This window comes from Stenella coeruleoalba (genome assembly GCF_951394435.1).
Source record: "Stenella coeruleoalba genome assembly, chromosome: X".
NCBI classification, from domain to species: Eukaryota; Metazoa; Chordata; class Mammalia; order Artiodactyla; family Delphinidae; genus Stenella; species Stenella coeruleoalba.
This window is the reverse complement of record NC_137152.1, coordinates 16,058,334-16,082,720: the sequence shown is the minus strand read 5'-3', so window position 1 is coordinate 16,082,720 and position 24,387 is coordinate 16,058,334. Positions and strand designations below refer to the sequence as shown.

General features: G+C 47.0%; 1 protein-coding gene across 5 annotated transcripts in view; it reads left to right on the top strand.

The window, feature by feature from the left end:
* MAP7D2 (MAP7 domain containing 2) overlaps positions 1 to 24,387 on the top strand; it is a 107,787-nt gene that overhangs the window by 34,177 nt on the left and 49,223 nt on the right. For all 5 annotated transcript variants that reach the window (XM_079910758.1, XM_079910757.1, XM_079910760.1 and 2 more), the window contains exons 2-3: positions 17,924 to 18,001; positions 19,118 to 19,281. In XM_079910758.1, the coding sequence (XP_079766884.1) occupies positions 17,924 to 18,001; positions 19,118 to 19,281 (242 nt within the window). The remainder of the gene's footprint in view (positions 1 to 17,923; positions 18,002 to 19,117; positions 19,282 to 24,387) is intronic.

Below are 24,387 nucleotides of genomic sequence, written 5' to 3'. Positions count from 1 at the left end.
GTTTATTGTAGAAACACAGGAGTCCAGGTAACTCCTGCTTCCCAGATGAGGAGACAGGGTGGGAGGGAAGTTGTGCATCTCGGTGCTCAGTAGATAATCAATCGAGTTGAATTTTTCTAGCTGTCGGTTGCCTTCTTTTAGCTACCTTTGGCTTTGTTCACCTCACCTTCTGAGTGAATTGGCAGCCCAGCAGAGCAAGTCTTAGAATGGAAACTGGGACCTCTTAGGAAGCTGTGGGGGGTTCCTGGGGGAATTTTGTGGGGTGCTTGGGGAGACTGAAGGGTGGAGCTTCAGATTCCGTGGCCTGGGGCCCGGGGCCCAGTGCGTGGCTGCCACAGCTTGTTTGGTCTGTGTCCTCATGTATCATCAGGAGAAGGGAGCCAACTGCCAACTGTGACTCCCGCTGCTGAGTGTTTTCACAGCGCCCCCCTGCCCGCTGCAACCGCAACCCTGGGAAGTAGGTGGTGATGCTCCTGTTTGTAGAGGAGGAGCCCGAAGCTCTGAGATGCGAAGCGATTACTCCAGTTCCCTTGACTGCGGCACTATTGGACAGGCCACACAGATGGAGCCTCCGAGAAGCATCCAGGACGGAGCTTTACATGTGAATGGGGAAGTGATCCAAATGGAGACAGTTCTTCTGGTGGCTGAAGAAAGAGGCAGGCCTCTTTGCACAGTGGTAGCTGGGATCTGGTGTAGGGTGGAGACAGTTAAAGGCATGAGAATGGCAGGTAAGGTGACCCTGGAAGAGAACGGCTGTCACGGCAGGGTCTAGAACTAAGGAGCTGGCTTGTTAGACCCCTTCTCTCCGAAATCACCAGGTGCTCTCGAAGAGCCCTGCAGCTCGAGCCGGTCCCTGGGCCTTTGCAGGTGACTTCCGTTCCCACGCCAGCCCTGCTGAGGTGTACCTCCTGTCTCCCATCCCATGCTGCCCTTGGAGTCCAAGTCCTCTCACCCCTTCACGGAGCTGCAGTGAGGATGCGGTTGCCTGGGAGATCCAGGGTTGTTCTTTGCAGCCTTGGGCACTAATGAAATGTGGCAGGTCAGCCAGCACTGAATTTTTGCCTTTTCTGTGTGTTGTTGCCATGGTTGTAGCGTTAAAAACAGGTATCATACACTAAAACGCACACCTTTCAGGTGTGCCATCAGGTAAGGTTAACAAATGCATACGTTGTCTTGGCCCAGGCTCCCCCTCATTAGCACGGTAGTCCTCCAACAGTCAGGGGCCCAGCCTGCCTGGGAGGGCTCGGGGCAAGCTGCAGACTGCTGATTTGAAAGCAGGATTTAAAGATCAGGGAGATCGGGGCTAGTTCTGGACTGTAGTAGTAGCCGTGCTGGTGGATGGGGGGATGGTGACAATGATACCGATGAACACTAATGCTTTCTGAGAGCTTAATATGCCCTAAGCACTTGTATTTACAGTTTCACCTAAGGGCCATATCTAGACCAATGATGACGACGATGGTGATACCGTTAGCTAATATTTATTAGGCATTTAGTATGTGCGAAGAGCTTTACAGATATTCTCCTTTAAGCTTCACATTACCCTATGACACATGTACTATTATTATCCCTATTTAATCTGTGAGAAAACTGAGGCTTGGACGCTTCCCCAGTGGTCACACTATTAAGTGCCTGCTAGGCAGGGATTTGACAGAATCCAGGCAGAGCTCCTTTTCTTACCACGCTCCTTTGTGCATCCCGGTAAGAACAGCTCCCAGTTTCTGGGCACCTAGATCCCTAGGTCAGTGCTCTTTCCTTCAGGTGGCCTTCCCTCTCAGTATTGAGTTGATGAGTGTCAGCTTGGGAGTCAGCCAGACTGGCCTCAAATCCAAGCACTGCTACTCAGCAGCTGTGACTTTGGACAGAGGTCTTAACCTCTGTGGGTCTTACTTTCTTCATCTGCAAAATGGGGGTATGTCTCACCTCCTAGGATTATTGTGAACATGAAATAACATTTGGAGAGTGTAATGCCAGGCAGGAGATAGGTGCTTAATAAATGGTACCTTTAGAAGAAAACAGGCTAGCCCATGAACATTTGTACAGTTCCCCAAACTGGGTGCACTTGAATTTTATAACTTGGCGTGTTTTCATTTGCTTCTGGGATTTTGAGTTGCTGTGGCAGGAGTTCCTGGGTTGGCTGATTACGTGTATATGAATATAACTAGGCAGTTTACTGTTGAAATGGTGAAGAACAGCGTCATCATATGCCGCCTTCACAATTAGTGTTTGTGAAATGTCATCTATGTATTCTTTTTTTAGTAAGAAGTTACTTGTCCTACTAAAGACAGGATCTCATTTCTACTGAATTACCGGAAGGGGCATGTCTGCATGTGTAGACATAAATAATGGTTGGTAACTTATAACCTTTGCAGAAGATGAGAAATCAACGGCATGTATACCTGTTTCTAGTGTAATTTTTATAGAAAAGGAATGCTGACCGTGGTTTTAGCCTGGTAGCGTTGCATGCGCTCTGTCTCATCACCCACGTTAGGAAAGGTAGTGTGGTTGGTTTTCAGGCCTGTGTGCAGGAGACCTCATTAGCAGAAGAGGGAGAGCAGTAACTAGGGACAGGCAGGCTAGACTAGCTTGATTTGCTCTGCTCCTGCTGTGTGCTAGATACGGTTCAGCAGTGCCTGCCTGTGAGCTTTTATTGCATCGTCACTGTAAGAAAGGCACTGCTGTTTCTCCATCTTGCAGAGGAGGAGTCTTAGAGCAGTTGCTATAGGACTTCGCTGTTGTGCTTTCCTTCTTCCAGTAACCCTATGAAATTGGTGTGGATTGGTGACGATTATGTGCCAGGTTCCAGGTTCCAGGGCGAGGAGGATGCGATCCGAGATCCATTATTGTTTGACCCAGTGTCAAAGTGCTATACTCTTCGTGATTGTTTGGACTTCACCCAATTCTGCACTTTAAAAAACAAAAACAAAAAACTGGCCATTCTCTGGGACTTCCCTGGTGGTTCGGTGGTTAAGACTGCGCTCCCAATGCAGGGCGCCTGGGTTTGACCCCTGGTCCAGGAACTAGATCCCACATGCATGCTACTACTAAGAGTTTGCATGCCACAACTAAGGAGCCGGTGAGCCACAACTAAGGAGCCCGCCTGCCGCAACTAAGACCCGATGCAACCAAATAAATAAATAAATATTTTAAGAAAAACAACTGGCCATTCTCATAGCTGTGCAGTTGTGATTTAAGAAAATCATTCAGGAAGCATTTAAATCATTTAGTAATACTCTTATCACATCTACATTTTTCTGGGAAATTTAATTCAGTTAGTTGTTTTAAAGGAAACTTCTAGGAATTTAGCGTATTTTATAAAAACATAACAGCAGCTTAGATTTGTGTATATTCTTATGTAGTTCCCTATTTCTCCACTTTTCTTTTCAAGGACTTTTTGGTATCTGTATACATTTTTTTTTAAGAAGATGTTGGGGGTAGGAGTTTATTAATTAATTGATTTATTTTTGCTGTGTTGGGTCTTCGTTTCCGTGCGAGGGCTTTCTCTAGTTGTGGCAAGCGGGGGCCAGTCTTCATCGCGGTGCGTGGGCCTCTCACTATCGCGGCCTCTCGTTGTGGAGCACAGGCTCCAGACGCGCAGGCTCAGTAGTTGTGGCTCACGGGCCTAGTTGCTCCGCGGCATGTGGGATCCTCCCAGACCAGGGCTCAAACCCGTGTCCCCTGCATTAGCAGGCAGATTCTAAACCACTGCGCCACCAGGGAAGCCCTGTATACATTTTTTTTAATGTATTTTGATACCTGGGTATCTACATCTTTATCCTATAATAGTCAATGGCTCTTGAACATAAATGCTAGTTCCAGGCCTGCCTCTTTACGAAGTATAAATTATGACATCATCCTTGAAAGAGGCACATTGGAAGTAATGGATTTGATGGTGATAGGGTAATAGTGACTTTTTCTCTCCAATGAAAAGAGAACTTAAGCCAATTCAGAAGATTATAGTAGGTGAGAAATGGATTAGATCAGTGGTTCTCAAAGGATGGTCCCGGGAAAAGTAGCATCAGCATCACCTGGGAACTTATTAGAAATACAGATTTTCAGGCCCCATCCAGACCCACTGAATCAGAAGCTCTTGGGGTGGGACCCAGCAACTTTTTTTTTTAATTTATTTTTTGCGGTATGCGGGCCTCTCACTGTTGCGGCCTCTTCCGTCGCGGAGCACAGGCTCCGGACGCGCAGGCTCAGCGGCCATGGCTGACGGGCCCAGCCGCTCTGCGGCACGTGGGATCTTCCCGGACCGGGGCACGAACCCGCGTCCCCTGCATCGGCAGGTGGACTCGTAACCGCTGCGCCACCACGGAAGCCCCCAGCAACCTTTTTTAAATAAGCCCTCCAGGGAATTCTTTGGATATGTGCTAAAGCTTGAGCATCCCTGAATTCATGCTCCCTACTCTGCCCCCCACCAAAAATTCTCAGGTAAGCTACTGGGAGAAATGACATCTTCCCAAACCGCAAGTTGCAGTTGAAGCCACCTAGTTCTGCTCTCATCAGAGACAGAAAATGGAATAAATGGCCACTGAAGGGTCTCTGTAACCTTGCAATTATCTTGGGGTTAGTTCCTGCCTAGGTATTTGTTTCTAAAATAAATATCCCAAATAAATACTAGAACGCCATGTGGTAGCCAAAGAAAAAGAAGTCAGTAGTCAAAAAAGAACAAAAGCAATTCAGATCTTTACGGGAGATTAGAAAAGTGTCAGAGGATTGAATTCTAACCTACAGCTCTTTGCCTATTCCCGCGCGCGCGCACACACACACACACACACACACACACACACACACACACACCACACACACACACACACACACACACACACACACACACACACACACACACACACCCTTCTGAGAGTCTCCGAAACCCTTCCTGTGCTCACCTTCCAGGCACAATTCTCCCCAGACGCAGCCTAACATGGCTCCAGACTCCCTTGTCCCCCATCTCTCAGTTCCTTCTCTCATTTGCCCCCTCATGCAGCTTTTGCTCCCCTTTCCAATGTCGACGTATCAAACCTGATTCGCTTCTTGAAGTCCTGAAACCCTTTCTGCCTACATACTTCATCTGTATAACAAAAGCCCAAGAACTGATCCACCATGTTGGATGGCAGAATGGAGGAAGCTGAGAGGATAAAGATGATTCTCTTTCCGGTGGAGGAGAAAAAGCAAACCCATCTCTCTGTCTTGAAGCAAGTAGAGGGTTGAATTGGACCCCTGAGAGCTCTTCCACCCGAAATTCCATGATTTGGGATTTTGAAAGTGCCAATCATGCATTAAACTTACTTTTTAGGGTTTTTTGAGCATCATACACTGGTATGATTAAGCCCTGGTTTTAACAGTATTGAGGATTGATTTATTAATATTCTCAGAGAGTGCCTTTAATGGTTTTGAACTTCATTTTGGAGAAAAATCACGTTTCCAGATAAGAATGTTCTTGACCTGTTAGTGCTGTGGCTTTTCATCACAGTTCACTGCATTACAGCAGTCATCCTGAAGTACGGATGGATGCCAACAGGACCTACTAGGAATGGAGATTTAGCTCCACAGTGAAAGAAATTTAAATGGAAAGTTTAGTGACCCTATGGGATTGTAACTGGTTTTGAGATTTTAATTGGAAAATATGAGGCAGGAATATGTGACACTTTCTGAACAAAAACAATATACCATTATGCAAAGATGAAAAAGGTTCTAGGTTCTGTCAACTGATTTTCAGTTCCCATTTGTAGGATTGCACTTCAGTGAGATTTCAGACTTTACCTCTTATTTTTCTAACATATTTTTGCATATACCATTACCATTACCCCTGCCTGGAGTTTCTACCTTCCTGCCCTTCGTTGATCTCAATCTGATCCTGCCTCCCCTCCCCCAGGAGAAGAGCAGAGTCTAGGAGAAATCACAGTGGATTAAGGGTCAGAGAGATAAGGAGAATCTGCCCACTGAATATGACAGTGGCTGGGTCACTTGACGTTTTTGAGTCTCCGTTTCTTTAATCTCGAAGTATAACCCCCCTCCTAAAAATAATGGCCGTGAATATTTAATGAGCATTTATTACAATGGAAAGTTCTTCACATACATTATTTCATGTAATCACAATAACAGTTTATCACAACACATTATTTATTGACAAATTTTTTTCATCCCCTCCCCCCCTTTTTCTTCACAAACAGCAGACTTGTCAACATTCATTTTTGCTTCCCAGTTTTACACAATATAACAAAGCTCTTGAGATGGTGTGGCAAAGACACTTTATGGGGATATAGATGATTTTTACATAGTCAAATGAACCACTTGTATTTATGTTACATTAAAACTGCTGGGGCTTCCTGGTGGTGCAGTGGTTAAAAGAATCTGCCCGCCAATGCAGGGAACCCGGGTTCGAGCCCTGGTCCCGGAAGATCCCACATGCCGCAGAGCAGCTAAGCCCGTGCGCCACAGCTGCTGAGCCTGAGCTCTAGAGCCCGCGAGCCACAACTACTGAGCCCACTTGCCACAACTACTGAAGCCCGTGTGCCTGGAGCCCGTGCTCCACAATGAGAGAAGCCCGCGCACCACGGCGAAGAGTAGGCCCCGCTCGCCGCAACTAGAGAAAGCCCGCGTGCAGCAACGAAGACCCAACGCAGCCAAAAAAATAAATAAATTTATTTGAAAAAAGCTGCTTTCTTGGAACCAGATATATCATCTGAATATTTGAGAGGAAAAAGTAAAACCAGTAACCTGGGAGACTTGGAAGAAGGCCACAGATGAGATTAACTAGGCTATGGATTTTAAACCCTGTTGCTGAACGCTGAGGTGGTTTTGTCTTTTTCTCTTTGAAAATTTCTTATTGCAGTATAATTCACATAACATAGCATAACATTCACCATTTTGAAGTGTGAACTTCAGTGGGTTGGGTCTTAGTACATGTGGTGTAACTGTCGCCACTGTTTAATACCAGAACACTGCGGTCATTACTGTGAATAATGCTGCCGTGAACGTTCGTGTTCAGTTTCCCTCCATTTCTACATGTACCGATGCTTTCCTGAGGGGAATGCCTCCACCGAGCTGGGGCGAGGAAAGGGGATGAGCCGTGGGAGAAACGGGGGGAAATGAAAGGTGCCACATCGTCAAGCTGACCGTGGCTGTGCAGCCAAACACGGTTGGGTGCTCGGACCCACGGGCCGTGTCCAGAGAGGGCGCGTGGCTCCCTGTGGCTCGGAGTATGTCACTGGCAGAGAGAAGGGCAGACAGTTCCTCTGTTGTCGCCTTCCTGTCTCAGTCAGAGCGAGCGCCTCGGGGCTCGCCCCTTTGTCCTCTGGATCATGTTTCCTGGCCTTGGTGGGCAGCCTCTGCAGGTCTGGCCTGGTTACCGTCCAGGTGCTGGGGTCGCTCCTTGTCGCCCGCTGCTGTTGGGGCAGTGGCGGAAGCCACTCTGGGGTGTGGTGACCGAGGGAAGCACACAGGCCGTCACTGGGACACTTCTGGCTGAGGCTCGGGTGGCTGGCTGAGGGCCAGGGTCGCGAGCAGGAGAGACTGAGCCAACTAGTCTGGGGCGTCATCTGGGTCCCACATGCTGAGAGATCAGAAAGTGCTGCTTGTTGGCTTGTGGTTCATCAGTGGACTGGTTTTCCGGCTCCATCGCTGTGTAACTAATCACACCAACACTCAGCGGTCTCGAATGCCGCCTTCTCTCTCAGGGATCTGTGTGCTGCCTGGGCTTGGCTGGGTGGTCCTCGCCTGAGATCTCTCCTGAGAGGGCAGCTGGAGGGCCACAGTGCGCACTCCGAGGCTGGCCCTTGATGCTGATGTTGGCTTGGAACTCTGCTGCACCTGATTGATGGGAGCCGTTCCCCAGGACCTGCTGTGGGACTTGGCATTCTCACAGCGTGGTGATGTGTTCCGAGAGGATGATTCCCCCAAGCTAGAGTCCTGTGTCCCTTGGAAGTGTAGGAAACCGAGGCTTCTGAAGTTTAAATAGTGGGTCAGGTGATACAGAGGCTGTGGGAGTGATTGTCCTTGACCTGATGCTGTCATAGGATTGTGGGAAATAAGCAAATATGTGTCTTAACACTCAGACTTGGCACACAGTAGGTGCTCGTGACCTCCACGTTTATTGAGTACTTAATGTGTACAGAATACTGTGCTAGGCTCTTTTTTTTTTCACACACACACACTGTATTTTATTTTTACAAGAGATAAACTGACACCAAGTATTGTAAATGGATGACCACAACAAAAGCAACAATGATTGCAATTACCAAACACGAAACATGATGTCATAATATTGACATTCAGTCCAGTAATCCTCCACTGTAACAGCTCCTTTACTCTGCAGTGAAAATTGATTTGTATATTTTTTGCCTCTGAGTCCTTGTGGGATTTTTTTTTATTCAAACAGAAAGTCACAAAAATTATAATCATCCTCATCAGTTCACTCAGTCCCATGTAATTAATTTTTTTATCTTGATCTTTTGTTAGCACTTTTATGAGTTCATCAGTTTCCCATTAGAGTTCTGAAAATGCTTATTCATTCAGTTCAGCAGTATAGTCAGTTACCAGAAACCTGTACTTGTCAGAGTCTTTTCCATGAATTCCTTGAAGATGAAACCCTTTCACACTAACATTTTTGCAAAAGCGTCAGAGTACACCCAGAACTGTCTGTAAGTGACAAAAGACTTAAAACTGACCACAGTTAAAGTTTTGATGAAAGTTCATAATAATGCAGTTGACAAGGAAATTTAGTTATTTCTGAGATATACATTTTAAAGTAATAACTAGAATTATGACTTATAACATTATACCAGAACATATAAGATTTTTAGAAATTTCATGTAGTGTCTGAAACATTTATATTAACGTATTTCCATACAAATAACCCAAAGAAAGTTTAGTATTAGTTGTTTTTTGTTTGTTTATACTGCAGGTTCTTATTAGTCATCAATTTTATACACATCAGTGTATACATGTCAATCCCAATCGCCCAATTCAGCACACCACCATCCCCACCCCACCGCAGTTTTCCCCCCTTAGTGTCCATACGTTTGTTCTCTACATCTGTGTCTCAACTTCTGCCTTGCAAACCGGTTCATCTGTACCATTTTTCTAGGTTCCACATACATGCGTTAATATACGATATTTGTTTTCCTCTTTCTGACTTACTTCACTCTGTATGACAGTCTCTACATCCATCCACGTCTCAACAAATGACTCAATTTCGTTCCTTTTTATGGCTGAGTAATATTCCATTGTATATATGTACCACATCTTCTTTGTCCATTCGTCTGTCCATGGGCATTTAGGTTGCTTCCATGACCTGGCTATTGTAAATAGTGCTGCAATGAACATTGGGGTGCATGTGTCTTTTTAAATTATGGTTTTCTCTGGGTATATGCTCAGTAGTGGGATTGCTGGATCATACGGTAATTCTATTTTTACTTTTTTAAGGAACCTCCATACTGTTCTCCATAGTGGCTCTATCAATTTACATTCCCACCAACAGTGCAAGAGGGTTCCCTTTTCTCCACACCCTCTCCAGCATTTGTTGTTTGTAGATTTTCTGATGATGCCCATTCTAACTGGTGTGAGGTGATACCTCATTGTAGTTTTGATTTGCATTTCTCTAATAATTAGTGATGTTGAGTAGCTTTTCATGTGCTTCTGGGCCATCTGTATGTCTTCTCTGGAGAAATGTCTGTTTAGGTCTTCTGCCCATTTTTGGATTGGGTTGTTTCTTTAACATTGAGCTGCATGAGCTGTTTATATATTTTGGACATTAATCCTTTGTCCATTGATTCGTTTGCAAATATTTTATCCCATTCTGAGGGTTGTCTTTTCGTCTTGTTTATGGTTTCCTTGGCTGTGCAAAAGCTTTGAAGTTTCATTTGGTCCCATTTGTTTATTTTTGTTTTTATTTCCATTACTCTAGGAGGTGGATCAAAAAAGATCTTGCTGTGACTTATGTCAAAGAGTGTTCTTCCTATGTTTTCCTCTAAGACTTTTATAGTGTCCGGTCTTACATTTAGGTCTCTAAGCCATTTTGAGTTTATTTTTGTGTATGGTGTTAGGGAGTGTTCTAATTTCATTCTTTTACATGTAGCTGTCCAGTTTTCCCAGCACCACTATTGAAGAGACTGTCTTTTCTCCATTGTATATCTTTGCCTCCTTTGTCATAGATTAGTTGACCATAGGTGCGTGGGTTTATCTCTGGGCTTTCTATCTTGTTCCATTGATCTGTGTTCCTGGTTTTGTGCCAGTACCATATTGTCTTGCTTACTGTAGCTTTGTAGTATAGTCTGAAGTCAGGGAGTCTGATTCCTCCAGCTCCGTTTCTTTCCCTCAAGACTGCTTTGACTATTCGGGGTCTTTTGTGTCTCCATACAAATTTTAAGATGATTTGTTCTAGTTCTGTAAAAAATGCCATTGGTGGGCTTCCCTGGTGGCGCAGTGGTTGAGAGTCTGCCTGCCAATGCAGGGGACACAGGTTCAGGCCCTGGTCTGGGAGGATCCCACATGCCGCGGAGCAACTAGGCCCGTGAGCCACAATTACTGAGCCTGCATGTCTGGAGCCTGTGCTCCGCAACAAGAGAGGCCGCGATAGTGAGAGGCCCGCGCACCACGATGAAGAGTGGCCCCCGCTTGCCACAACTAGAGAAAGCCTTCGCACAGAAACGAAGACCCAACACAGCCATAAATAAATAAATTAATTTTTAAAAATGCCATTGGTAATTTGATAGGGATTGCATTGAATCTGTAGATTGCTTTGGGTAGTAGAGTCATTTTCACAGTATTGATTCTTCCAGTCCAGGAACATGGTATATCTCTCCATCTGTTGGTACCATCTTTAATTTCTTTCATCAGTGTCTTATAGTTTTCTGCATACAGGTCTTTTGTCTCCCTAGGTAGGTTTATTCCTAGGTATTTTCTTCTTTTTGTTGCAATGGTAAATGGGAGTGTTTCCTTAATTTCCCTTTCAGATTTTTCATCGTTAGTGTATAGGACTGCAAGGGATTTCTGTGCATTAATTGTGCATCCTGCTACTTTACCAAATTCATTGATTAGCTCTAGTAGTTTTCTGGTAGCATCTTTAGGATTCTCTATGTATAGTATCGCGTCATCTGCAAACAGTGACAGTTTTACTTCTTCTTTTCCACGTGCTAGGCTCTTTGAGGGCTACAAGAAGAAATGGGACATTCATGGGCCCTGCTGTCGAGAGGCTAATATCCTAATTGGACTGGAAAGGGAGGCCATGAGAGAGGGCCTATAAGGGTGGAGCTTCCTGTGCTTGAGGACCATGAACTAGAGAGGGAAGGACCCCAGAGCAGTGATGGAATTTAAAGGAAAGATTCACTTCAGCTTCAGTGGGGGTGGGGCGTGTGGGGAGCTGCCTTCCTTTCTTTACCTTTGAATTTCCTGCACAGATTCAGCAAGATAATGTCTGCAAAGATGTTTTAAAATATTCCTTGTTTTTTTTAAAATAAACTTATTTATTATTTATTTATTTTTTGGCTGCATTGGGTCTTCAATCCTGCGTGCAGGCTTTCTCTAGTTGCGGCGAGCAGGGGCTACTCTTTGTTGCGTTGTGCGGGCTTCTCATTGCGGTGGCTTCTCTTGTTGCAGAGCATGGGCTCTAGGCACGCGGGCTCAGTAGTTGTGGCTCGTGGGCTCAGTAGTTGTGGCTCGCGGGCTCTAGAGCACAGGCTCAGTAGTTGTGGCTCACGGGCTTAGTTGCTCTGCCGCATGTGGGATCTTCCTGGACCAGGAGTCGAACCCGTGTCCCCTGCATTGGCAGGTGGGTTCTTAACCACTGCGCCACGAGGGAAGTCCTCCTTGTTTTTAAGGACACTTCTGATACATGGTTAAATGCTCTACAAATGGGGAGGTTTCCATCAATGGGACGTAATATTCATGGCCATTCATTCAGCAAACATTTGAATACCCTGTGCAAGGTGCTGAGGATTCGAGGGCAAGGAGCAGATGAACAGGCTCAGATAGTAGCATGTGGAGCAGTAACAACCATGGCAAACGCTGTGTGTGTGTGGGGTGCAGGCAGGTGGCCGATCTTTCCTTCTGCAGACATGTTTTGGGGCCCACTCTTTGAGCCAACACTTAGCAGAGCTCTGGATATCCAGAGAGGAGCCACAGGCAGGGCCTTGCCCTGCAGAATCAGCATAGTCTAGAACAGCGGCTCTCAAGGTGTGGGCCCTGGACAACATTCTCTGGCCGGCCCCAGGCCCGCTCCATGAAACACTCTGGGGGTGGGTGCCGTCCAGCAGTCTGGGTTCACAAGCCTTCTGGGTGGTTCTGACCCACGTTCCAGTGGGAGGAGCATCAGGCTAGGGGCGTTCTCAGTCCTGCTGCTGCACATGAGCATCACACGGGAGCTTTCAGAGCACCAGCACCCTGGCCACACCTGAGACGACAAGGCCAGTCTCTGGGAGGGAGGCACAGGCACCTGTAGTTGTTAAAGCTCCCCAGGTGATTGCATTGCGTAGCCACAGTTGAGAAGCAGTGGTCTCCATGCCCTAGACAGATCATCACAGCACAAACGAGTCACCGTGGAGGTGTGAATGCATCCCTGCCTGCCGGCCCATGGAAGGACAGGCACCCCAGAGGAGGGGGCTGGCAGGCATTGGACTTCCTATTTGATGAGCTCTTCATTCCCGGTTCCCTTTCTTTTGTCTGGACGTTGCAGTTGCATGGATGTGAGTTGTGATTGGGGACGTTACTTTAAAATTCATTTAATGCAATCAATTTTTAAAAGTTGAAAACAGCTGGCTTCCCCTAAAAACCTTGTATTTCGATAATGGTTATTACATACCATGAATAATTGACTAATATCAGCTCATTAATATTCTAGTGGGAGAGTACCCCAGGCTAATAAAATTCATTTTTAAATTAGTTTTTAAAAAATGTGTTGCCACAGCCCAAGGATAACGGGAAGTTACTCCAAGCCAGAGCAGTTCAGTGAAGTATGAAATTTTATGCTGTTCTGTTCACATAAAATAGTTGTTTGGCTGCTCAGTATCCTGTTTGATTCTCATTTCCTGTAGGGGTGAATTGCCCAGGAAAAGGCCTCCGTTTCCGGGGTGCACACTACCTGAGCGCTGTTGCCCTGGGAAGCATTACTACATCAAGACTGGGCCAGGGGTGGCTCTGACATGGGTTCCCCTTGTGCTTCTGGTAGGTAGGACACCTCTGGGAACATGTCCCTTGTTCCCCCTTTGTCTTTGGGTCCCTCCCAGGGCTTTACACTTGGGCCAGAGTTTTAAACATTAAACTTTCTACTTTGAGGTCATTGCAGAGAGACCCCGTGTGCCCTCTACCCAGTTTCCCCCAGTGGTACTAACGTGCAGCACTGTAGTCCACTCTCACAGCTAGGGTTGCAGACGCCGGCACAGTCGTCACTGCAAGGCCCCTTCGTGATGCCCTTTTGTAGCCACCACTTCCCTTCTGCCCCTCTTCCCTAACCCCTGGCAAGCACTGATCTCTTCTCCATCTGTTCTCATGGGGTTCAAGGGTAAAATGGATCTCTGGTTTAATAACAGAGAGACAATACATGTGCACATGTAATACAAGGGACAAAGGACGACTGGGTACAACACTAGGATTTCGGGCCATACAGAAAGAAGACTGCCTTGTGAGTCGAATTCAGCATTAACTCTTGACTCTACCATGTCTTTAGAGGAGGTCTCCTGGTATTGTTAGCATTTGTGTATTAAGGTCAGTTGCCCTGGGTCTGTTAATCATAGTCTACCTTGATTTCTCTGGCTGCGTTGTTGTAGTGGTAATAACAGGTCAGGTCCACGCCCTCTAACACATAGGGAATGTTTGGTTTGTGCTCTACCCTTTCTTCCTTCGGGATAAGCCCAGGGCCTCTTGGCAGGGGTCCCTGGAGGGTCATCAGGGATCACAAGGTGGAAGTTGGAGATGTAAGTTAATTATTTGGCTTCTCTTCAAATGGATGTTCTGGAAATGATTGCTTGATAGTTCTCTTTTAATCAGGAGAGGCAGATGCTGTGTGGGGGAAGGAGGCCTTACCCCGGCCTTACTCACCCAGCAAAACTCAACCCTGTTTGGACTCTGAGAGTTTCCTTATTCATCTGTGTCCCAGAGCAGTTACGTGTGAAGGGTGAGAATCACAAGAGTGAGCCTGGAGGCTCCTGGTCCAGTACTGTTCAGTACGGTAGCCACCAGCCTCATGTGGCTAGTGAGTGCTTGAAATGGGCCCAGTGTGATGGAGGAACTGAACTGTTCATTGCATTTAATTTTCATTATCTTAAATTTAAACAGACACACATGGCTTGTGGCTGCCATATGACGGCATAGACTCCAGGTTACCCACCTTGGGCTGTTTGGGTCACTCCACCCCACTCAGTGGGGCTAAAAAAGAATGGCTTGGCCCTGTTGCCCCCAGGGCCATCTGGCTACCCCCTTTCCCTACCCAGCGCCCAAACATTTCCAAACCATCAGTTTGAAGGGGAAGCAAATAATTAGCACATCTGTGCCCAGCTGGCCAGTGCCTGGCTCACAGTAGTGCCTACTTGGTACTTCTCTAATGAGTTGGACTTGCACTTCTCTCCAAATTTGCATGCACATTCCTGGGACAAGGATGGGACTTGTTCCCGGCGTACAGTACTGGGTCTCAGAAAGCCATGAAGGTTTCATTCATGGGTGCTAAGGTAGAGCTGTTAGTTTCCTCCTTTGCCAGAGAGCCGCATGGGAAAGCAGTAATTAAGAGTGTGTGTGGGTCCTGGAGTCAGGTTCTTAGGTTGGAATCTGGCGTCTCCACTTTCTGATGGTGTGGCCTTGAACAAGTTAACCTCTGTGCCTCCCTTTCTGTACCTATAAGATGAGGATCATAATAGTATCTCCGTCATCATGGGGTGATGGGGCCGAGTAAATTCAAGCAATGGACTTGGTTCGTAGATTGTAGCCTCCCGTTATGACGAAGCAGGTGATGACTAAGGAGCCTGATAATGAAGATTTTCTGGAAAGGAAATGATTTGAAGGTATGACTCTTACAAGTGCCCACAAGGGGGCAGCCTAAAATCATGCATGTCCCTGGAACAAACAGCCTTCTGTTAGTAAAGCCTCAAGGCAACATGGCCAGTTTCAAATGTGCTTGGCCCTTTTCCCTCAGTTTTTCTTTCTTTCTTCTGTTTGAACAACACTTTCGGTGGTTCTCAGGCAGTATCTTAGATCTAGAGGGTGACAGGTCATGCTTGAGCCGAGGAGTTGATGTGGGTGCTGATGTCAGCATCTGTCCAGGTGGCCTAGGCTTCTCTTTGTAGCTTTTCACACAGAACAAATCCTTATTAATCAAACGCTTAAGGTAGAGACTAGAGCTTGAAAATGTTTAGAGGATCATTGAAGAGAAACCTGGTTTTGTCTCCCTGCTCCCCTTCCGCTGCCCACGTGGCTGCCTTTGGGCTTTGTGTGTGCACCTTGAGGCCTGTGGGGGTGGGATGTGGCCCGAGCGGGCGACCCAGAGATGCACACCCGCCCTTGGTTCGGGAGCCCTTCCCTCCCTGCAGGGAGACTGAGAGCGCTCTGCAGCCAAGCAGAATGAACTTAGGGTTCCGCCAGCCAGAAACCGTGGGGTCTTGAAGGTGAGTGGGGTTTAAAAAGGTGCGAGGCAGGGAGATCAGCTCTGTGCTTTGTGACTGCCTGGAGGGGTGGGATAGGGAGGATGGGAGGGAGGGAGACGCAAGAGGGAAGAGATATGGGAACATATGTATATGTATAACTGATTCACGTTGTTATAAAGCAGAAACTAACACACCATTGTAAAGCAATTATACCCCAATAAAGATGTTAAAAAAAACCCTCATTCTAGTAGCCCCCTTGAATAAAGTCTTCCTTACTATCTTTAAAAAATAAAAAGGTGCAAGGGATGTGGGGAAAAGGGGTCAGATTGGGGAGGCCAGCATTGATGAGTTGAGAAATTGGGCCTTTAAATTCTTGATGCTGTTCATGTCGTCGGTAGCATTGTAATGATTAAGTGTTGACAAAACCCAAATGAACTTATTTACAAAACAGAAATAGACTCACAGACATAGAAAACAAACTTATGATAACCAAAAGTGATGGGGGGAGGGATAAATTAGGAGTTTGGGATTAACAGATACACACTACTATACATAAAATAGATAAATAACAAGGACCTACTGTATAGCACAGGGAACTATATTCAGTATCTTGTAATAACTATAATGGAAAAGAATATGGAACAGAATATATATATATATATATATAAATAAAACTGAATCACTTTGCTGTACACCTGAAACTAACACAACATTGTAAATTAACTATACTTCAGTTTAAACAAAAAAGAGTTGACTAAAAACAAACGTGGGGAGTGGCACTTGTAGTCAGGTTTATTTTCCAGGACTTCTCTCTTGAGCTTTAATATACCTGCTGCATCATCCAGGCTGCAAAATTAGATGCTCGTGGGGAATCGTGACAAGCCATTGTTTATCACGTGCATCCTCATCTGCATTCCTGCTGCCTGCACTGCGGTCCAAGCCTCCAGGTCCCTCTCCTGGGCAGTGGCAGGAACATCCCTAACAAGGGCACAGCTCACTGTGGCAGCGAGGCACACTATGAAGTCAGCTGTGACACTACCACGGAGGAGGGCCCAGGCGCTGGGAAGGTGAATCCAGTTGTAGTAACACTAAAGCTGATTTCTCCAGAATGCGGTCCTTGACCATTATATAAGTAATACGCATGAATGACCAGTTGTGACCAAGTGCAATAAATTATTTTTAATCCTAAAACTGCCATGAAGGTCATTTAATCTTTGATTCAGAAAGCACTTTAGGGTCCTGTAGAAGATGGGTGGAGATGCGGAGCTCCTGGGATGTTTCCCGGACTTGGGGGGAATTGCCATTTGTTCCATTTTATTTGTTGTGGATATTTAAGTAACAAGTACAGTAAGTCTCCTACATACGAACCTTCAAGTTACGAACTTTCAAAGTTGTGAACGTGCGTTCCATCAACGTCAGGCGTGAGTGAAATTGCAGCTTGCCCTCCGTCTCCTATTACTGGTGATCCTTCAGCTCTACCACCTCCCACCTCCTCTCCCTCCTCCAGTCAGTAACTCTTCCTGCGTCTTCACTCGATGCCAGCCGCTGTATGCCAGCTGTTGTACTGTACTACTGTACTTTTCAAGGTACTGTACTGTAAGATTAAAAAGGTTTTCTTTACTTCTTGTGTTTGTTTTTTATGTATTATTTGTGTGAAAAGTATTATAAACCTGTTACAGTATGGTACTATATAGCCGATTGTGTTAGTTGGGTACCTAGGCTAACTTTGTTGGATTTATGAACAAATTGGACTTACGAACGTGCTCTCGGAACAGAACTCGTTCGTATGTAGGGGACTTACTGTAAACAGGAGTACGTTATATTCCTTCTTTGTGATTCTAAAATGCTAAGACTGATATGGGAGCAAACTTAGCGGAAACGAAATCAAACTTGAGTGTTGTATTTTCTCAGTGTTCACCTGAGGAGCTCATACATGTCCCTCAGCAGTTGGCTCCTTCCAGAAAGTCAGATAATCTGTCTGTGTAATAATCGTGTCTACTTTTGTGCTTCTGCCTTCCCCTGGGAGCCGGATGGGGGGAGGCCCAGTGGGTTCTCTGCACATTGCCAGACCTGTCACTTATTGCACCTTCTGACCCCTGTGAGGCTAGGCCTGGGGACGGAGGACTAGGGAGAGGGTTGGTTCTCTGGGGCTGGCATTGGGCCACTACCAGCCCAGCTTGGTGGGGGAGCCACTGCCCCTCGGCTCTCAGGATCGGGCCGTGTGTGTGGTACGGAGCACTGCTGTTGGATGATGTGTGCGTGCGGCCAGACCCAGGGTGCAGGCCAAGGGGGTCCCTGGCACTCAGCGGACGGGGAGAGTGAAGTCTTTCATCGTGTTTTCTCTCTTGTAGGCATGGATGGATTTTTAAAATCTGATGAGAGACAACGACTAGCTAAAGAAAGACGAGAAGAAAGGGAAAAATGTCTTGGTAAGTTGTGCACTTTGGCTGTTTAGGTCTAAGGGAGTGGAGATGTGATGATGTCTTTTCTCAAGACCCTTAGAAATTTGTGACTGAATGGGAAGAGAACTGGGACAGTTGCTAGGTGAACGTGGAAAACTGGGAGCAAACCCGCACTGCCACTGGCCCGTTCACAGTTGTTATATAATTCTCAGGACAGTTGATTTACTCCCTGAGCATGCGTTGAACCTCTGTTACTGGCACTGCGCTAGAGCTGTGGGTAGGATGCTGGAGAACGAGACAGTCACCGCCCCCGGCCGCTCAGGCGGCCTCTTCCCAGGGCAGCTAGAAGGGCCATGCTCGGGGAAATGGAGGAAATCGGCACCGAAGGCCATTTCTGTATTAGGACAGGGAACCCATTGAGAAAGGCTGTCATACCTCTTGCAGGCTATAGACAGATTCGTCCAACCTGTTCCCCACAGGGTGCCACGAGGAAGGTGGAGTGGCTTCCCCAGGGCACTGAGACAGATGAGGAGCTTTCAAATCCTACTCCTTGAGTGCCTCCTGCTGGTCGGCCCAGACATTGCATCCTCCAGGGAACCCTTGCCTGCCTGGCCAGGTGGAGTTAAGGCCCTTAGTAAATGTCTCAGGAAGGAGGCCGGCCGATCCTGTTCATCGTCTTCTGTTTACCCTCAGCCAGCTCAGCGTCTGGTGCGTGGTGTGTGTACAGCTAACGTGTCCCGAGTGAAGATACCCTGATAGCTCTCATTTCTCAATCCTGCGTGTGGCCTAGCCATTGGGATGAGTCTGACTTGATGGCAATGACAGGCAGAGCTCCCACGTGCAGGGGCAGTGAGTGGCCACTTTCCGTGCATTGTCTCATTCGGTCTCCACAACACTGTGATGTTGCACATGTGACATCTCCACTTCACAGAGGAGGAAACTGAGGCAGAGAGATGACGTGGTTAATATGTCCAGGGTCACCCAGCTAGTGGCGGAGGCGCCAGAACGCTTCATCTCAGTCACTTCAGCCTACGATCCCACCGGGCTCTTTTTTGGGGGTCACTCTTCTGCGTTTTTGGTATTAATCCAAATGGTGTGGAGTGCTCTGGTAATGACACCTCTCTTCTGCCTTCCTTCCCCCAGCTGCCCGGGAGCAGCAGATCCTGGAGAAACAGAAGAGAGCCAAGCTCCAGTACGAAAAGCAAATTGAGGAGAGGTGGCGGAAGCTGGAAGAGCAGCGGCAGCGAGAGGCGCAGAAGAGGGCCGCCGTGGAGGAGAAGAGGAAGCAGAAGCTCCGGGAGGAGGAGGTGAGGGCTGGGCCCCAGCCGGCTCCGCAGTTCACGCTAGAACAGGAACAAAGAGACAGATCCATTCAACTTAGCTGGGGAGTCTGTGCTTCCGGGACAGACACGAGGCTGGAGGACGGGCTGTGAGGGTGGAGGATAACATGACCTTGTATTCACTGCTGGAAAATCAAATAGTCTACCTTCCGATACAGACATGCTAGTCTGTTTATATTTTAATGCATATTCTTGCTTTAATCATCCTTTCTCTCCAGTTATCTTTTAAAAAAGAAATGGAATGTAATTATCCCGACAGAGTCCTTTATTACTAAACTCTGAAAATATATTTAGAAAGCATATTTGGGGTACAGATTTTCTTAACAAGTGTATTTTAAGGGTGTAATCATAGCCTTGTATCAGGTGATGATCATTTTTTATTCATAAAGTATAGTGACTCATTTATTTTTATTTTTTTACCACTTGTAAAAGCATAAATGTATTGCAAATTTTAATACATGATTAGTAAGCAAAAAGGTAAATATTTATTGTAAGTAATAATAGATGGGAATGATATTTGAATGAATTACCCTTGAATGAAGGATTTGTTTAATTTTTTTTAATTTTCTAATTTTTTTTTTTTTTTTTTTTTTGCGGTACACGGGCCTCCCACTGCTGTGGCCTCTCCCATTGCGGAGCACAGGCTACGGACGCGCAGGCTCAGCGGCCATGGCCCACGGGCCCAGCCGCTCCGCGGCATGTGGGATCCTCCCGGACCGGGGTACGAACCTGTGTCCCCTGCATCGGCAGGCGGACTCCCAACCACTGCTCCACCAGGGAAGCCCCTTTAACTGTATATTTTTTAATTCTTTTTTTAAATTGGAGTACAGTTGATTTACAATGCTGTGTTAGTTTCAGGTATACAACAAAGTGATTCAGTTATACATATACATATATTCATTCTTTTTTAGATTTTTTTTCCTTTTTTAAAATCTTACTAAATTTTTAAATTTTATTTTTTTAACATCTTTATTGGAGTATAATTGCTTTACAATGTTGTGTTAGTTTCTGCTGTATAACAAACTGTGACTCATCATTTAGTATGAACAATATAGAGGTTTGTTAATCGCCAACACTATAAGATACAGAGATGTTGGTATAAATTCAGTATTTTTTAAATCTATGAATTGTTATCACTGTCTTTACCCTTTTGTCTTTTTTTAATTGAAAAAAAAACACAAAAATGCTCACATACACAGAATTAGACCCATCTTTGCCCACAGAGCACAGGCTTAAGTGGCGGCTTCTTTGTTCCTCTTAGTGAATGGAGGCCTGAGCCAGGGTCTTAGCCACAGTCGCTGTTGCTCTCGCAGCCCGATCACTGTCTGCCTTTGTCAGCTCCTGGTGCAAATCCTAGCCCTCCCACTAAGCAGCTGGCAGCCAGGGCCAAGTCTCAGACCCCTCTAGCTCGGTCTCCTCAGCCCAAAACAGAGGTGGTCATAGGAGTTAAAAGAGGTGACTTCTGAAAGTGCCAGCAAAGCACCTAGCACAGAGTAGTCGCTCAGAAATGTTAGCTTCCCTTCAGTGTCTTCAGCTGACCCCGGCTGAAGCAAGGTCAAGAGAGAGCTACCCAGGAAAGATTATGGCACAGAGTGTAGAGACCAAGAGAAAAGCCACAGTGCGTTGGGGCTGTTTCAGTGACGGGGCGGATCTCTCCTTTCTCAGCCTGGGTATTTGTCGTGAGTGCTGGACTTGCCCCTTAACTTCCCATTCTCCCTTCCTTGACTCACAGCTTCTCTCTTTTCTCCCTGCTCTCTCCATTTCCACTCCTGACCTCCTGCAGGATTGCTGATTGCAGGGAATGTGTGTCACTGCCTTTTCTAGGAAGGGGTGCTGTGAAGTCACGGGAGACGCTTCCTGAGCCTCTGCCACACCTGACAGTGTCACACGGGTCCACCTTTGAGGGACCCGTGTGACAGATGAGGGGATGTCATGCCAGGTGATTGGTCCTGATGCAGCTGACTCGTTAGTGGCTGTGCTTCGGACAATTTCCTGTTTGCTTTGTGTGCTCCCTTTCACCCCTGGTGTGGTGATGGTGGGGAGTGGGGCAGGCTGCCTGCCCGTGGTCAGCACGAACACAGATCGAGCTTGCGCCCCTCTTCTCCCCACACACGGCAGAGCAGGGCTGAGAGCTGGGCCTCCCATGGGTGTAGAGCAACCGGAGGAAGCAGTGGGCTCCCTCCACCACCTGCTCCTGCCCTCTGAGCCCCCGGAGACCCAGGTGGAGCTTAGGGACTCTCGCCATGCAGGCTGGCCTGTTAATCACCTCATCATCAGTGCTCTGCTAGTGCAGAGGTCCGATTGGCATTCTCATGGGTGATCTTTGGAGAGGACAGATAGGTCTCTGCTGCGGGAGCCCTTTCCAAAGGAAAGCCTTTGCATTTGCCCCCGTGGTTCGCTGGAGATCTTTGGGAGGGCTGCTACCTGCTTGGCACATGGCTGTGGAGACTCTCCATCCTCTTCTTAGTGCCAGATTTAAGTCCTTTTTGTCAGGGCCTGTCTCTGTCAACCAGGGAGAAGCCTCCGCAGGAAGATGGTTTGTCCCATTTTGCTTCTGTAGCTTGTTGGAAAGTGTTTGCATTGCCCACAAACTCCTGCCTCTGTGGGTCTGATATTAGGAGCTCATAAGAAGCGTGTTGACCCCTCAACCCCCCACCAGCCCTGCCCTGGCTCCATGTGCCTAGGACTGTTTCCATGATGTCGCTCTTGGTAACGCCCCACATCTGTGTGGGTGAGCCCCAGACTCGGCCTGGAGGCCTCCTCTCCACCAACACAGAAGTGGGCATCACAGCTGGCCTAGCTCCCAGAGGTGTCGAGGGCTGGAAGCTGGTCAGGCCTGTCCTTGCGAAGGAGGAGTCCAGTGTCCACTTGACACTCTGACCTTGAGCTCATTCTCGCTGGAGGCCCGCCTTCTCCTACAGGTGGGTTCTTCCAATCTTCACATGCCACACAGCTCCCAAGAATCAAGCTTCTGGAACAAGCTTTTGTCATCTGCCTGGGTTAAGGCTGACAGCACAATGCGCTTACCCCTTCTCCACTCAGGGAAGTATAGCTTCGTGACTAGGGGCCCTGGAAAATGGTATTTGGTGAAGCCACCTCCATGTTCCTCACGCAAAACAGAAGACCAGGAAAGACCTCTTTCAAAGAGCACCTTCATCTCTGTAAGTTACTTGAACACATCACAACTTCTCATATTCTTCTTGCTTGATACCTAACAAAACCCACCAGGCTGGGTGTAAAAATGAGAACTTTCTGAACTCAACTAAGCGAAAACTTCACTAAGCCGAGAGCTGACTGCTCTCAGAGGGCATTGGCTGGCATGGGGCATGGTGATTACGTGGCTTTCTGGCCAGATGTGGACGTCTGTTTGCAGGGAGAAGGGCCCTCCACGGAGCCCTGCTTAGGACCATTTGGGGGCTTGTCCCCGTGCTGTCATCCCCAGAACACATGTAGTAAGGGCAGTGGGAAAGGCACAGTCAGCCCTCCACTCCTGCCTGAGACAGTTGTCTGGGTAACAGTGGCCAGGCCAAGCCCTGCTGGAGGCCTTTCATACTGCTCGGCCAGCTCAGTGCATTACCTTGGTCGTGGATCTCCTCTCACTTCATCCAGGCAGGTCTAGGGCCAGAGCTCAAGGGGTCAAGGGTGAGTTGCCCTCATTCCTTCCTTCCACTAAGCCCCACCCAACAGAGGATATTCTAGGGACAATAATCTGCGTTGCCCTTTCCCCCTCCTCTGTTGATCATCACATGATCCTCAGGAGAGCCAGAACTTGGCAGGAATTGCAGTATGCAGCTGTGATATTTATTAACACCGTTCTTCTGATGTGATTGAACTTTCTCGCACACGCTCTCTGACGCTCAGCCTTTCCTCTAACCAGTGGTTCTCAGCACCATCCCAGCACCAGCAGCGCCCGCATCTCCTGGGAACTTACGAGGACTGCATTGTCAGCACGTTCACCTCAGACCCGCTGACTCAGAAACTTTGGGGGCGGGGCTCAGCAACTGGTGATTTAACAAACCCTCCAGGTGATTCTGATGCAGACTCACTCCCATTTGAGAACTAGTGCTCTAAACTGCCATGTTAGCAATCCTCCTCTTCAAACCTAGATTCAGTTAGCACTGGTTAAGGACTTACTATGCTAGTTGTTATCTTGTCGACTTGAATGATCTGTAATATAGGTAATATCATACCCATTTTATAGACAGGGGAACCAATGCCCAAGGATGACATTAAACGATTAACTCAGGGTCATGGGACTAAGTAGCAGGCAGAAGTGGGATTTGAATTCACATCTGCTGATCCCAAACTAGAATTCTTTGCATTCCATCACATGAAGGAACAGAAAGATACACACACATGCTAGGTAATACGGGACTATATGGGACTAACCTCTAATAAGAGTGAAGTGAACCAGTTTTGGTTTTGACATGTTTGAAACATCCCATTCTGACAGCTTGGGTTTTATAAGTTCCCTTACCGTAGAGCTTGGTTACCACCTATTTTTAATCATCTCTCCAAAAGTGGGTGACACAGAGTGACTGTGTCTTCTCTCAGGGATAGCATCATTTTCGTAAGTCTACGTACAGTTCAAAGGAATAAATCTCTAATGGTAGAATTTGGAGCAGCTCAGTGGGTTAGGGGTAGATGACAGAGGTATTTTTTCTAAAGGTAACCGAAAGGCTCAGGAGTAGGTCTGGCTTTGGATGAACATTCCCTTAAAACTATGCCCCTAGATAGCTATTCAGTGATTCGGTTGGCCATGAGTCTTGGTGTTCTTTGTTCTCATTGCCTCCTAGTAGATGAAGGACTTTTTTTTTTTAATAAATTTATTTTTTATTTATTTATTTTTGGCTGCATTGGGTCTTCGTTGCTGTGAGCGGGCTTTCTCTAGTTGCGGCGAGCCGGGGCTACTCTTCATTGCGGTGCGTGGGCTTCTCATTGCAGTGGCTTCTCTTGTTGCATGCAGAGCATGGGCTCTAGGCACACGGGCTTCAGTAGCTGTGACACGTGGGCTCAGTAGTTGTGGCCCGTGGGCTCTAGAGCACAGGCTCAGTAGTTGTGGCACACAGGCTT